The sequence below is a fragment of the Zeus faber genome, assembly GCF_960531495.2.
Source record: "Zeus faber genome assembly, chromosome: 5".
Taxonomy (NCBI): domain Eukaryota; kingdom Metazoa; phylum Chordata; class Actinopteri; order Zeiformes; family Zeidae; genus Zeus; species Zeus faber.
The window spans coordinates 7,714,438-7,727,181 of NC_137192.1; the positions used below are offsets into that span (position 1 = coordinate 7,714,438).

The 12,744-nt window shown below is 44.2% G+C and overlaps 1 protein-coding gene across 1 annotated transcript; it reads right to left on the reverse strand.

The window, feature by feature from the left end:
• Window positions 1-317: 317 nt before the first annotated feature.
• Window positions 318-12,510, reverse strand: mybl2b (v-myb avian myeloblastosis viral oncogene homolog-like 2b). The gene is made up of 16 exons (XM_080001528.1): window positions 12,371-12,510; window positions 10,314-10,413; window positions 10,150-10,221; window positions 9,950-10,042; window positions 8,459-8,679; window positions 7,556-7,685; window positions 7,400-7,456; window positions 5,323-5,388; window positions 4,642-4,821; window positions 3,516-3,794; window positions 3,054-3,196; window positions 2,382-2,481; window positions 2,188-2,298; window positions 1,826-1,948; window positions 1,241-1,324; window positions 318-1,110 (listed from the first exon to the last, which is right to left on the reverse strand). Exons 1-16 carry the CDS (start codon window positions 12,388-12,390, stop codon window positions 973-975), a joined length of 1,917 nt encoding a protein of 638 aa, XP_079857654.1. The 5' UTR covers window positions 12,391-12,510; the 3' UTR covers window positions 318-972.
• Window positions 12,511-12,744: the final 234 nt, after the last annotated feature.

Consider the following 12,744-nt stretch of genomic DNA (forward strand, 5'->3'; position numbering starts at 1 on the left):
CCGCCAAACAAATCATGAATTAAACTGTGGAGATACCTCGTGGCGACATTCTAGGAAAAAAATAATGGGGGGGGGGGGGGGGCGGAAGAAATTTGAACCTAATCATTTGTAATAGCAACTGTAAATGAGGTTCATGTTTGCCTGCAAATCACGGCTGCACAACGCAAACCAAGGAGCCGGTGACGCCGCTGCCTTGTGTCCATTTCCCATTGGTTCGTGGCGCTCAAGCGTGTGGACGAGTCAACACAAATACAAGTCAAAGCGAAGGAAATACAACTTATTCTTTTACTTCCCCCCCCACCCAACATGAACACATTCTAAACGGGACACATAACTTAACATGACAACGGGGACATAACATTTTCGAGGGCAATGTCAGGCTACAGGCGTTTTGAACAAAACTGGAAGGAACCCTGACGCATTGCAGACTGATGTTCACTTTCAGAACCTGTACATAGAACTAGGGGCCACTATGCGATGCTTTCTCAGCCCTCAGCGATACCATGATCCATCATATCCCACTTTACATTCAATTTTATCTTTGCCCGAAAGCACCTTTAAGTGCAAAAATATCTAATATTCACAATTCTTTTTTTTTTTTTTTTTTTTAACATCTACTTCAAGGCATCTCCAACCTGATTGACCCATTCTATTTGCTCCGTTCCCATTATCTACTTAGTCCGTTGATAAGGCTGGACCGCAAAGTTTTCACCGAAAATTCCGGGTCCAGAAAGTAAAAAATACAGCCAGGATTTCCCTGATCCACATGATTGGCCCAAAAACCTGCAGTGGCATTGAACTTCCTGAACCTGGATTTCCCACATCTAATTACTAACCTTGTTCAAAATGGTCAAAATAACCGGAACTAACTATTATTATTAATTAAATTATTTTCCTATGTCCACTTAAATATTAGGGAAAAAACAAAACAATTTAAATGCAACAACGTTTCAGATTCTGCAACAGATTATGTCAGGAGAGGATGAGGGCGCGGTTGGGGGTTCGGGACCGGAGCGAGCGCAGGAAACGCCGCGCCTTCTCCGTCATGATCAGCTGGTCCTTGGTCTGTCCGCACACCACCGTCTCCCACTCTTTGGACATCTTCACAAACTGAAAATACAGAATGAAGAATTAAGAGTTCGAGTAGGAAGAGCCTCTTCGGGGATTTCATTTCTTTTTTTTTTTGTGTGTGTGTGTGGGGGGGCGGGGCGGTGGTCGGAGGGTTTGAAGCGGAGCTTACGGGAGAAGGTGGCACCAAACAGGGATGCATGGCACCGTCGCTGGGCCCCAAAAGGAAACCCTGGTCCAACACGTTCTCCTCCATCTTGTTGCAAAAGGAAGACGAGTTCAGACAAACGGAAAGTGAAGGATCCAGCTGCGGCAAAGAAGGTTGACATAAAAATAAATAAATACATACATACATGTGCATTTCAAATAAGGTTTAAGTAAAGATAGTTGAAAAAATATTGAGATACATGTAGTTATAGTTTTTTTTATTTAGTAATAATTATGTATTTTGTTTATTCATGTCTATTACGTTCCAAGATTTTAGTCTGTTCAATTTTAGACATGAAAGACATTGAAAAGGTCTACAACCTTTCTGAACAGTCTCAAACACGGTGGCACAGCCTGAAGTTTAGACTTTTAAGCCACAAAACTCCCAAATTGAATGAACTTTGATTTTTTTTCCTCAAGTGCTTTCAAACTTAGCTTACTTTACAGAGATTTTTTAATAGGATTTGGACACAAAAGAGCGTCCTGTCATTGGCCTATATTCACACATACATAAATGAATAATAACTATACATTAATGATCTACACACACCTTGACCTGTACAGGGTGCTTGGGTTCAGACTCCATCGTCGTCAGTTTAGTTGTGGTGATTTCTCTGCAATCCATCACATCTAGCGCCAGAGACTTGCGCACCTTCTTCATGGGAGGTCGATGCTGGAAACAGGAAAACACATTTCACACTTTCCGTTAAAAGACATCGACAAATAAATTAACACAAAAAAAGAAGGAAATTGAACCTGGTCTTTATATACGGTAGAAATGGACATTTTCCAATACCCTACATTGTACCGTACGAAGAATCACATTAAAACTACAGCGTATTAAAATAATCAACAACTACGCAGATGTTTGAGACGGAACCAAAAGCGGACCGGTCTGTTTCCCGTACTGACCAGCGCTTTGCGTCGGCGCTCCGGTGGACTTTCGCTGTCTGGGAACAGCTCGATCCCGGCCTCCCGGAGCAACACCTCGTTCAAATCCTCTTCCAAGTTCGGAGTCTGGGGCTGAGACGGAAAAAGGCGGCGGTCATACACGGACGGGCCTGTGCGTGCAAAGTGCCTTCTCAAATGCAAAAACCGGAACTCACCAGGGCCTGCAACGAGCCATATTTTTCCATGGCGTTTTTGAACGGTGTCGGCGTCCGGGGAGTCGTGTAGAGCTCTGACTTATGATTTGGCGTAATGAACCTGCAAGATGGAGGAGGGGTGGGTCAACCATGAACTGGATAAAACAAAAAAAACATCCTGTGTGTATGGTCGGTTTCTCCAGGCCAAATGGTAAAGTACACGGTATATTACAGACTTCATTTCGTCATTACAAGGACTTTCAAGTACTTTTTTACACCCCCCCCCCCCATTTTCAAGGACTTCACGCAAAACAAATACAATCAAATTTCAATGTGCCCCTTTAAAATTACGTTACGATATGAATAACAAAACCAGGAGGAAGCTCACAGGTTTTCAATTATCTTTTTTTTTTTGTTTTTTCCCCCCAATAACTTTTCAAGCACTTCAGCACAAAATAGGCAATTTTCAAGGTATACCAGTACTTCAACTTCTAAGGGAGAAATTCAAGCACCTCAAGGACCTGGTAAGAACACTGTGACTAACAAAACCAGGGGTAATATCGTAGGTTAAAATGCTCACATTTTATTCTAGGACTTTTCAAGCACTTCAGCACAAAAAACGACCCCACCCCCACCCTAAAACAGCCAAAAGATCCTATATAGAAAACACAGGGTGTGATGTACTATACGTACGCAGAGTTTTCCTTCTTGATGATGGGTGTCTTCTCACGCTGCAATGGCGTGGTGACGGTGGCCTTCTGACTACACACGGGAGTGGACGTGAGGGACGGGTTTTCCAGGTCGTGAGTGTCCTGTTTGGTCCACATGTTCAAGAACTGGAAGAAAGTTTTTAGTTAGAAAATTTCATAATCATTTTCAAGGACTTTGCGCAAAAAATATATCATACATTTTCAATGTGATTTTTATTAATTAAGATAAAGGCTTAATCAATGGGCTTAATTCAATGACCGTTTTTTTTTTTGTTTTGTTTTTTTTAAGGACTTCTGAAGCACTTCAGCGCAAAAGGGGCTATTTTCAAGGTATTCCAGCATCTACATTTCTGATGACAAAATTCAAGCACCTGGTAAGAACCCTGTATGAATCCTGACACGGTGTAATATCTAAGCAGCATTGAATCAGTGCATGAACATTTACTTGTGAGGGGGAGAAGGGCAGGATTTTGACAGGGGTGTTCTTGGGCGTCATGGAACTGGAGCCGTCGGTGGCGGCAGACAGGGCAATGCGGCGGCGGCTCAGCTGGTTGAGTGCAGTGGGCGGGGTGATGCCACCGGGCGAGATGGGGATGAGCTCACCCCGGCTGCACCGACTCAGCTTCTGCAGAGCGCTGCCCTCCAGACGGAACTGGTGGCGCTCGGGGCTCTGGCTCTCCTCGGCCAGGTCAAACACCTCCAGGTCGCACCAGTCGTCTGGGTCCTGGAGAAGGCAGCGGACATTTTGATTCATGGTCAAAAAAATAAATAAATAAAACTCTGGTCGCAGCTCTGAAGCCAAATGCAAATCATTGCTGTTGACCAATGTAAAGTTTTCTTCCTTATTTAAGCATTTTTGAGAATTTAAGCCCCTCTAGATAATTACAATGTCCCAGCAACTCACATCAACACAATAGGCAAAATAATAATAAAGCAATACAATAAAAATTGGCAATATTTGGAAAAAATATAAAAAACCTCACAGTTCATTGTACACAACTGTATACACTAAATCTAGAGGTAAACAACATATATAATCCAAAAAGAACTGGAAAAAAAAAAGAAGATAAAAATGAAAAAGATCCAAAAAATGAAATGTCCAAAAAGAAAACACAAGGTCCTATATGCAATAACATATTTTAAAAAAAACAGTGAACCAGAAAGATGACCTTAGGATAGAAATGGTGATGTATGTTTAGGACTTCAACTGCGATAAAAGGCTACACAAACAAATTGATGCGTACTGAATCCCAGTGCCTACACATATTATAAAAGGTCTAAATTTAGTAGCATAAAAAAAAGAAGAGCTGAATAGTCTGAAAAATAAAAAATAAAACACTGAAATAAAACAGATGTATCTATAAAAATAGCCAAATACACAGAAATATAAAAAAATACAGGACCAGAATAACCAAATACATAGAAACATATGAATATACAAAGTGCGATATTATGTAGCGGATAAATTGTTATGGATACATAGGGTATAAATTACTACTACGTAGTTGTAATTCTAATTTCTATCAGGTTTTCTAAGCTTTGTGTCACTCTCTGACTAAAAGGTGACTTACCGCATTGAGCATGTCCATCACCTCCTTCAGCGTTGGGGCTGTGGGGGAGAGGAAGCCGGAGCTGTCCACCACCCAGCTGACGCTGTTCGTATCCGCCAGGGCCTCAGCCTCCCCCTTGGGGCTCAGCCCATCCTTCGCCGAGGTCGGGCTGCATTTCCTGCTGACCGGAATGGACGTTTCCTACAACGGGAGGCAAATTGAAAAAATTTAATCTGTGAGAAGGTACTTCCGCCACTGCAGATCGGTCCATCAAAAACCATGGCTTAGTTTTCTTTCACAACAGCAACTTCTGTGTAACGCTGCTTTCTGAAATTGTTCCTCCTCTTTGCATGCATATCCTAAAACACCTTTGAAGAGAAACATGTTTGTTCTTAATGGTTCTTAGCAGTGCTCTTTTGGACTTGTATTTTGACCTGGCCTCCTGAAATAGGTAAGCTGCAGACCAACAGGGACAAAAGTAGATGTGACTATTTTCACATTCATTTAAAAGTTTCACCCTGTGAAACAGACAGAATGCAATTTTCAAATTACAAAAAATATATATATATATATATTATACAAGCATATGTTGGAGGATATCTGTCTGATTCCCATAAATTGTAATAAGGCCAAATATTTGCGCTATTTCAGTTATTATTTCTTTCATTCTCTTTTCCAGACGGCAGATTCATGTGCCACTACCGTTGTCGTGCTCTCATCCAGTTGGGCTGCAACTGGAACAGAGGATCCATCGCCAGCTAGACCTCCCTGGTGGAGCACACAAATCACTGTGTTAGAGCCGAGGAAGCCATGCAACACTCTCCATTAGCCTCGCATCTGCCCTGACAGACATGGAGCAAACACTCAAAACAAAAACACCCATGTCAAAGCAGGGACAGTTAAGCTGCTGTACTCTGGAGCATGTGTTTTCACGTAATGACTGAAATACTTTTGATTGGACCATGGGGATCTCACTCTCTCGTGAGCATTATCAAATGTAATTCAAGGACTTTCAAGTTCTTTTTAAGCATTATATTTTCATTTTCAAGGACTTTGTCACTTTGTTCTTGGAGTTGATGGGTTGGAAGCAGGAAAAATGGGCAAGCGTAAGGATCTGAGCAACTTTGACGAAGACCAAATTATGATGCCTAGACGACTGGGTCAGAGCATCTCCAAAACTTGTGAGGTGTTCCTGTTATGCAGTGGTTAGTACCTACCAAAAGTGGTCCAAGGAAGGACAACCGGTGAACCAGTGAACCAGTGACAGGGTCATGGGCGCCCACGGCTCATTGATGCCCGTGGGGAGAGAAGTCTGACCCATCTGGTTGATCCCACAGAAGAGCTACTGTAACACAAAGTTGATACTGATATGGCAGAAAGGTGTTAGAACACACAGTGCATCACAGCTTGCTGGGTATGGGGCCTCATAGCCGCAGATCGGTCAGAGTGCCCATGCTGACCCCTGTCCACCGCCAAAAGCGCCTGCAATGGGCACATGAGCGTCCAAACTGGACCATGGAGCAATGGAAGAAGGTGGCCTGGTCTGATGAATCAAGTTTTCTTTTATCTCATGTGGATGGCCGGGTGTGTTGTTTACCCGGGGAAGAGATGGTACCAGGATGCACTGTGTGAAGAAGGCAAGCCGGTGGAGGCATTGTGATGCTCTGAGCAATGTTCTGCTGGGAAACCTTGCGTCCTGGCATTCATGTGGATGTTACTTTGACACGTACCACCTACCTAAACAATGTTGCAAACCAAGTACACCCCTTCATTTCAACGGTATTCCCCGATGGCAGTGGCCTCTTTCAGCAGGATAACGCACCCTGCCACACTGCAAAAATTGTTCAGGAATGTTTTGAGGAACATGACAAAGAGTCGAAAGTGTTGACTTGGCCTCCAAGTTCCCCAGATCTCAATCCGATCGAGCATCTGTGGGATGTGCTGGAACAAGCAGCCCGATCCGTGGGGGCCCCACCTCGCAACTTACAGGAGTTAAAGGATCTGCTGCTAACGTACGACTGATCAGCATATATCTATATATGCATTCACCAGCGCGCCTGGGTTTTCAACCACCCAAAGCATGCACATGTCACATCTCTCTCCACAGGCTCCATGTAGCTGCCTGCATCAAGTTCAAATCCTTGATGCTGGCCCACAGGGACATCCCTGGACATGCACCCACACACATTGCATCATGTATCAGGCCATACACCCCAATCTGCTCTCTGAGGTCTGCAAATGAGCGGTGGCTGGACTCTCCAGACTCTCCTCATGTGTGGTGACCAATGGTGGAAGGAGCTACCCAGCTGGCAAGAAACACCTGAAGACCCTGCTCTTTTGGGACACCTGATCCTATCTTATTTATAACTAACTATTCTTGTTGATGTTGACTAGTTTTAAGTTGCTGTATTGACATAGCACTAATGTACTATGTTGTACTATAATGTACAACATTATATTGCAACACACAAAGTTGTTTTTGTTTTGTTTTTTTACATTAATGGCAGTATTTTATTCAGATTTGAATAATAAAACCAGGGGGAATATCAGATTTTGAATGATCACATTTTTCTCAAGGACTTTACAAGCACTTCAGCACAAAGGGGGCTACTTTCAAGGTATTCCCATACTTCAATTTCAGATGACAAAATTCAAGCCCTTCAAGGATCTGGTAAGAATGCCGTCTAAGTGATTTTGAGAGACATACAGTATGTATGTAGAAAATGCGTAACCTTTTTCGGCAAAAATTCCATAAACTAACATCAATACGTTTTCTTACCGGAGCGGTTTTCTGCTCCGGGTCCTTTTCGGCGATGCCTTCAGAGCTGTGGGGCATCTGTGAAAATCGGGGAAGGAGGATTTAACCTACTATCCAGCTCACGTTATTGGCACCAATGAACACATGGCGCTTCATCATCCAGTTGAAAAATCAAACCTGTATGTCTTTGACGCGGGCCAACAGCTCTTCATATTCGTTCGGCTTAAAGACCTCGCTGGAGTAAAACCCCATGTCCAGCTTGCGTTTGATGGTGGAATTCCAATGATTCTTCACGGCGTTGTCCGTCCTGTGAACGAATAGGTCGCAATGTGAAGTCAACCTCCTCTCGCATCCGGTGGTCGGCAACTCTTTAAACCCTCCCCATTGGCTCCCTGGCTATGACAAAATTAAATCACAAATAAGCGATTTTCTTTTTACTTTCTCAACCACCGCTATTTCATTTTGTTTTACTATTTTGTAATCGTAAAAACTGGTACACAAAAAAAATAAAAATTATATATATATATATATATACTGGAAATTTCATCAGCCACAAAGGGCGTTTAGGTTGCACCTGAAACTGACAGCGTTGGCTCAGTCGATGCGTCAGTACAGCGCCGCCTAGTGACCAAAGGCTGCGTGGGTTGTTTTATTTTTCCCCCCCAAGATGGCTGCTTTTTATTGTTATCAAGTCTATTTGGATGTGAACATATGCACTCCATTACCCGGGTCCCATATAGTTGTCTGTATTCCGAAACAGCTAGTGCAACAAAGGAGGCGTCCATCTTAGTTTTTCCGACTTGTACTGGAACGCGGGCAACGCAGGCGTGACGTCATATATAATATCACGGCAAGCTAGATATTCTCTTCATTGTCTGTTTTCCTCTGCACTTTATATGAATTAAATAGCCTACAAGTCATTGACCTGGTAAAATATGAAGTGAAAACAGCCAGAGCTTGGTTATCAGGAACTGGTCAATAGAGATGGTAGGCTAACCACCCGCATGAAAGGCCGAGAGAAATGTTTACGGCTCAAAAAAAGTAGTTTGCCGACCCCTGCCGTAGACTGAACCAAGTCACCTTCCAGGAAGCAGCTTGGCGATCTCCGCCCAGCGGTTTCCCAGCAAGCAGTGGGCCTTGTAGATGATCAGGTCCTCCTCGGCCGTCCAGGAGGACTTTTTCACGTCGGGGTTGAGGTGGTTGTGCCAGCGCTCCCGGCACTGCTTCCCCAGGCGGCCCTTCAGGTGCTTGGCCACCATGGCCCACTGCTTGTTGCCGTAGAGGTTCACCAGCTCTATGACCTGGGGGAGGAAGAGGAGACCGCCGAGATGGAAAACTAGAGCTGACGGCCATCGCTCGCTAAAGCCCGTCACAGTTTACACAATCGTAGGTTTCCGATCACAATTTAATGGGAATTTGAAGACAGTGCTAGAAATGTTGCAACAAAAGGGTGATCAGTAGGGTCGAGGCAAATTAAACGTCTCACCATCTTTTCTGTTATTTCTTTTGGATATACAGTGGTACCTTGATTTACGAGCGCACTAACCTACGAGTTTTCCGAGTTACGAGCAGTCGTTCCGTCGATTTTTTTGTATTGACTTGCGAGCAAAAATGTGAGTTACGAGGCGCGAGCTTCAGCTACGCCGCCGCTAGTTGGCGTGGCGAGCAAATCCGGCCAGCATCCCGCGTCTCACTCGTTCACTTCACGTGGTTACCTGATCGTGGAAGCATCTCTTCTGTGTTTTGTGCAGTTATTTTGCAAAAAAAAAAATTTTTTTTCACCATGGGTCCTAAGAAAGTAAGCACTGAGAAAAAGAAGCGAATGATGTTGATTGAATTAAAGCATGAAATCATAGAAAAACATGAGCGACGTGTGCGTGTGATGGAATTGCTGAATTTTTTTAAGTTAACCGGAAAAAAAAAAAAATTGTAGCAATTAAGTTCAGCAGTAAAGTGTAGCAACAAACAAAAGTGACCGAAAAAGCATGAAACAAACTCCTCCAACCTCTTCCGCCCATCTCCTCCACCCTCCACCTCCGCCAGCATCTTAGTCCAAGTCGTTTGATCTCCAAGGTAAATACACTTTATAAAACCAGTTTATTTCTTTACACTCTCTTTTATTATGTTTTTATACAATATTTGTTATTTATAAATAAATTTTTCTTATTTAAAAACATGTAACAAAAAATAATTGGGGTGGTTTTTGGGCGGGCTGGAACGGATTAATGCCATTACAATTAATTTCAATAGGGAAAATTGATTTGCTATACGAGCAGATTGAATTACGAGCTGTCGTGGAACGAATTAAACTCGTAAGTAAAAGTACCACTGTATAGGTTACTTTTTTTTTTTTTTTTTAATCATTAGGTTTAGTGTATAATGGCATATATTCATTGTCTAGTTAACAATTTTCCATATATTGCCATTTTATTTGATATTAGCTGCTCCTAAGTACCCATCTATCCATTTATGATGTCATGATGATGACAGTTCTAATCCAAGTGGACGCCACAGGCAAATTTTTAAACGACAGCGCTTTTCACAAACGGATATGATAAGCAGGAAATCTACCTTGTCGTCCTCCTCTTTGGTCCAGGGCCCTTTGACCAAATCAGGATCCAAAACTTTAAACCAGCGGTGCTGACACTGTTGTTCAGTGTGGTTCTAGGAAAGAAAGAAAACAAAAACAAAGTTACCAGCGTGTTAAAAGCCGCCGTGATATCATGTCTAGTCAGCATCACTAAATCTAATTCTAATAAGAGGACACTCACCGGGATAAAGCCAGCAATGTACTTCCAGTCATTCGGTCCCGCGTTCTGAACCAGAGCCTTGAGGTTGTCGTCCTACCCAAAGAAAAAAAAGATCCGGCCTGGTTATTGGCTCTTTCCAGCAGCCCTGTGCAGACACCAGCTCCAGAACACGCTGGGACACTCACCTCGTCCTGGGTCCACCTCACTTTGATTTTTCCACTCTCAGCTTTCTGCTCTGCCACGTCGGAGTCGGTGTCCTGATACATGGCCTCCTCGCCATCCTCACTGAGAAGAGGACGAATGTGGGATTAAAATGCAGATTCAACCGGAGGACACACAAATGATAAGAAACCAGACCGCTGAGGTCATTGCCATCCAATCTATTTTTATATGCGGGGCCAATACCAGCAACCACGCTGCCACTCCTGTTCTGCTTTGCTGTTTATTATAACTCATAACTGACTGTAGTAGCTGGTAGGAGATTTTTATTTTTCAGGTCTTGATTAATGTATATTCATGTACGCCGATCAGCTACAACATTCAAACACCTGCCTTATATTGTGTAGCCCTCCCTCGTGTCACCAAAAGAGCTCTGACCTGTTGATACATGGACTCCACAAGCCCCCTGAAGGTGTCCTGTGGTATCTGGCACCAAGCCGTAGCAGTGGATCCTTTAAGTCCTGTATTATAGAACCAAGAATCTCGATTGTGGCGCCGCCCCTTGTGGCCGCCATCTCGAGCGCCTCGTGTCGTTTACCCACATTTGAGGATTTTTAGAGCTTATAGAGCTTATTGTGCGTAGTCACCCGGTCTCATGACATGTCACTGCATATATGTATGACCGTACGTATATGTATGTGACAAATAATCTCTTGAATCTTGAAGTTGTGAGGTGGGGCCCCCATGGATCGAGCTTGTTGTTCCAGCACATCCCACAGATGCGCGATCTGATCGGAACCTAACCCCAGTCATCCACATGATGTAGAAGAAAATTTGATTCATCAGACCGGGCCACCTTCTTCCATTGCTCCGTGGTCCAGTTCTGATGCTCACGTCCCCATTGCAGGTGCTTTTGGTGGTGGACAGGGGTCAGCATGGGCACTCTGACCAGACTGCAGCCACGCAGCCCCATCCGCAGCAAGCTGTGATGCACTGTGTGTTCTGACACCTTTCTATCATATTCAGCATCAACTTCTTCAGCAGTTTGTGCTACAGTAGTTCTTCTGTGGGATCGAACCAGACGGGCTACACTTTGCTCTTCATGTGACTCAATGGGCCTTGGGACCCTGTCACCGGTTGTCCTTCCTTGGACAACTTTTGGTAGGTACTAAACACTGCATACCGTGAACACCCAACAAGACCTGTGGTTTTGGAGATGCTCTGACCCAGTCGTCCAGCCGTCACAATTTGGCCCTTGTCAAAGTCGCTCAGATCCTTGCGCTTGCCCATTTTTCCTGCTTCCAACACATTAACTTCAAGAACTGACTGTTCACTTGCTGCCTAATATATCGGAATGAGATAAGCATTGTTATTCACTTCACCTCTCAGTTGTTTTAACGTTGTGGCTCGAATTAATAGGTTAACTGTTATTTTATATTGACCAAATTGTCCATGTGTTGCCAGTTTATTTAATTTTTTTTGTATTGCTTTATTATTTTTATCGTTGACGTTGCAATTCCCCCCGAGGGTAAACAAAATCGATCTAATTTATCCTACTCATACGACACATTAAGTTTGTTTTTCCTTTTTTAATACTTACTGGTTGTACAAACATGCACCGACCCTTTATTACCAAGACATCCCTTGCATAAAAAAAAAAATGTACTGATTGTGAGTGCAGGAAGGGGTGGCTGGGGAATCTGGAATATCGAGTTTATTTTCCCGGGGCCTACTACGGAGTTCGCAGCCCACATGTGAAGTTCTCCGTGCACAACTTTCGACAAGCGAAGTTTTCAGCTGTTGGCGACTTCGTTTTATGTCACTGCAGTGAAAACGGAAGCTTACCGGCGGCCTAAGGATTGTAGGGGCCGTGGTGGCAACGTATTGTGCCGAAAAGGGCGGCAGACTGACCGTCACCCGAAACTTCGTGAAACGAATGTGATCCATCGTCCACGCGCTTTTTCATGACTAGGCGGCGATGCGTTCCATCCCTGCGCTGCTTTTTTTTTGTTTGTTTTGTTTTGTTTTGTTTTTTTATTGCAAGGCGCTTTTGACATTCATGGACACAAGGCACATCTCTTACCTGCGCGACCACCAGGACATTTCGGCGTACGGTGTTGTTTACAGACGGCGACGGCTGGATCGATGGTTTTCCCACGTCACGTGCATGTAAATTGTCCGCACTATTAGACGAGCCGTGAGCGTGGTGGTGGTGGTGGTGGTGGTGGTGGTGTCGGTGGTGTCGGTGGTGGTGGTGTCGGTGACTCCGGCTCTTCTGTGCAGCCGGAACAATCTGCTCTGATCAGCTGGCGCGGCTCGAGCTCGCTGCCCGCGCGCCGCTTTTTCTATCGCGCGCCCTCGGTTTGTCCGGGGAACGGGGCGGTGACGTAGCTGCGCGGCGGAGGTGCGCGTGGAACCCCCGTCGACGCTGGGGCGTTCGTCGGCGAATGACTGCAC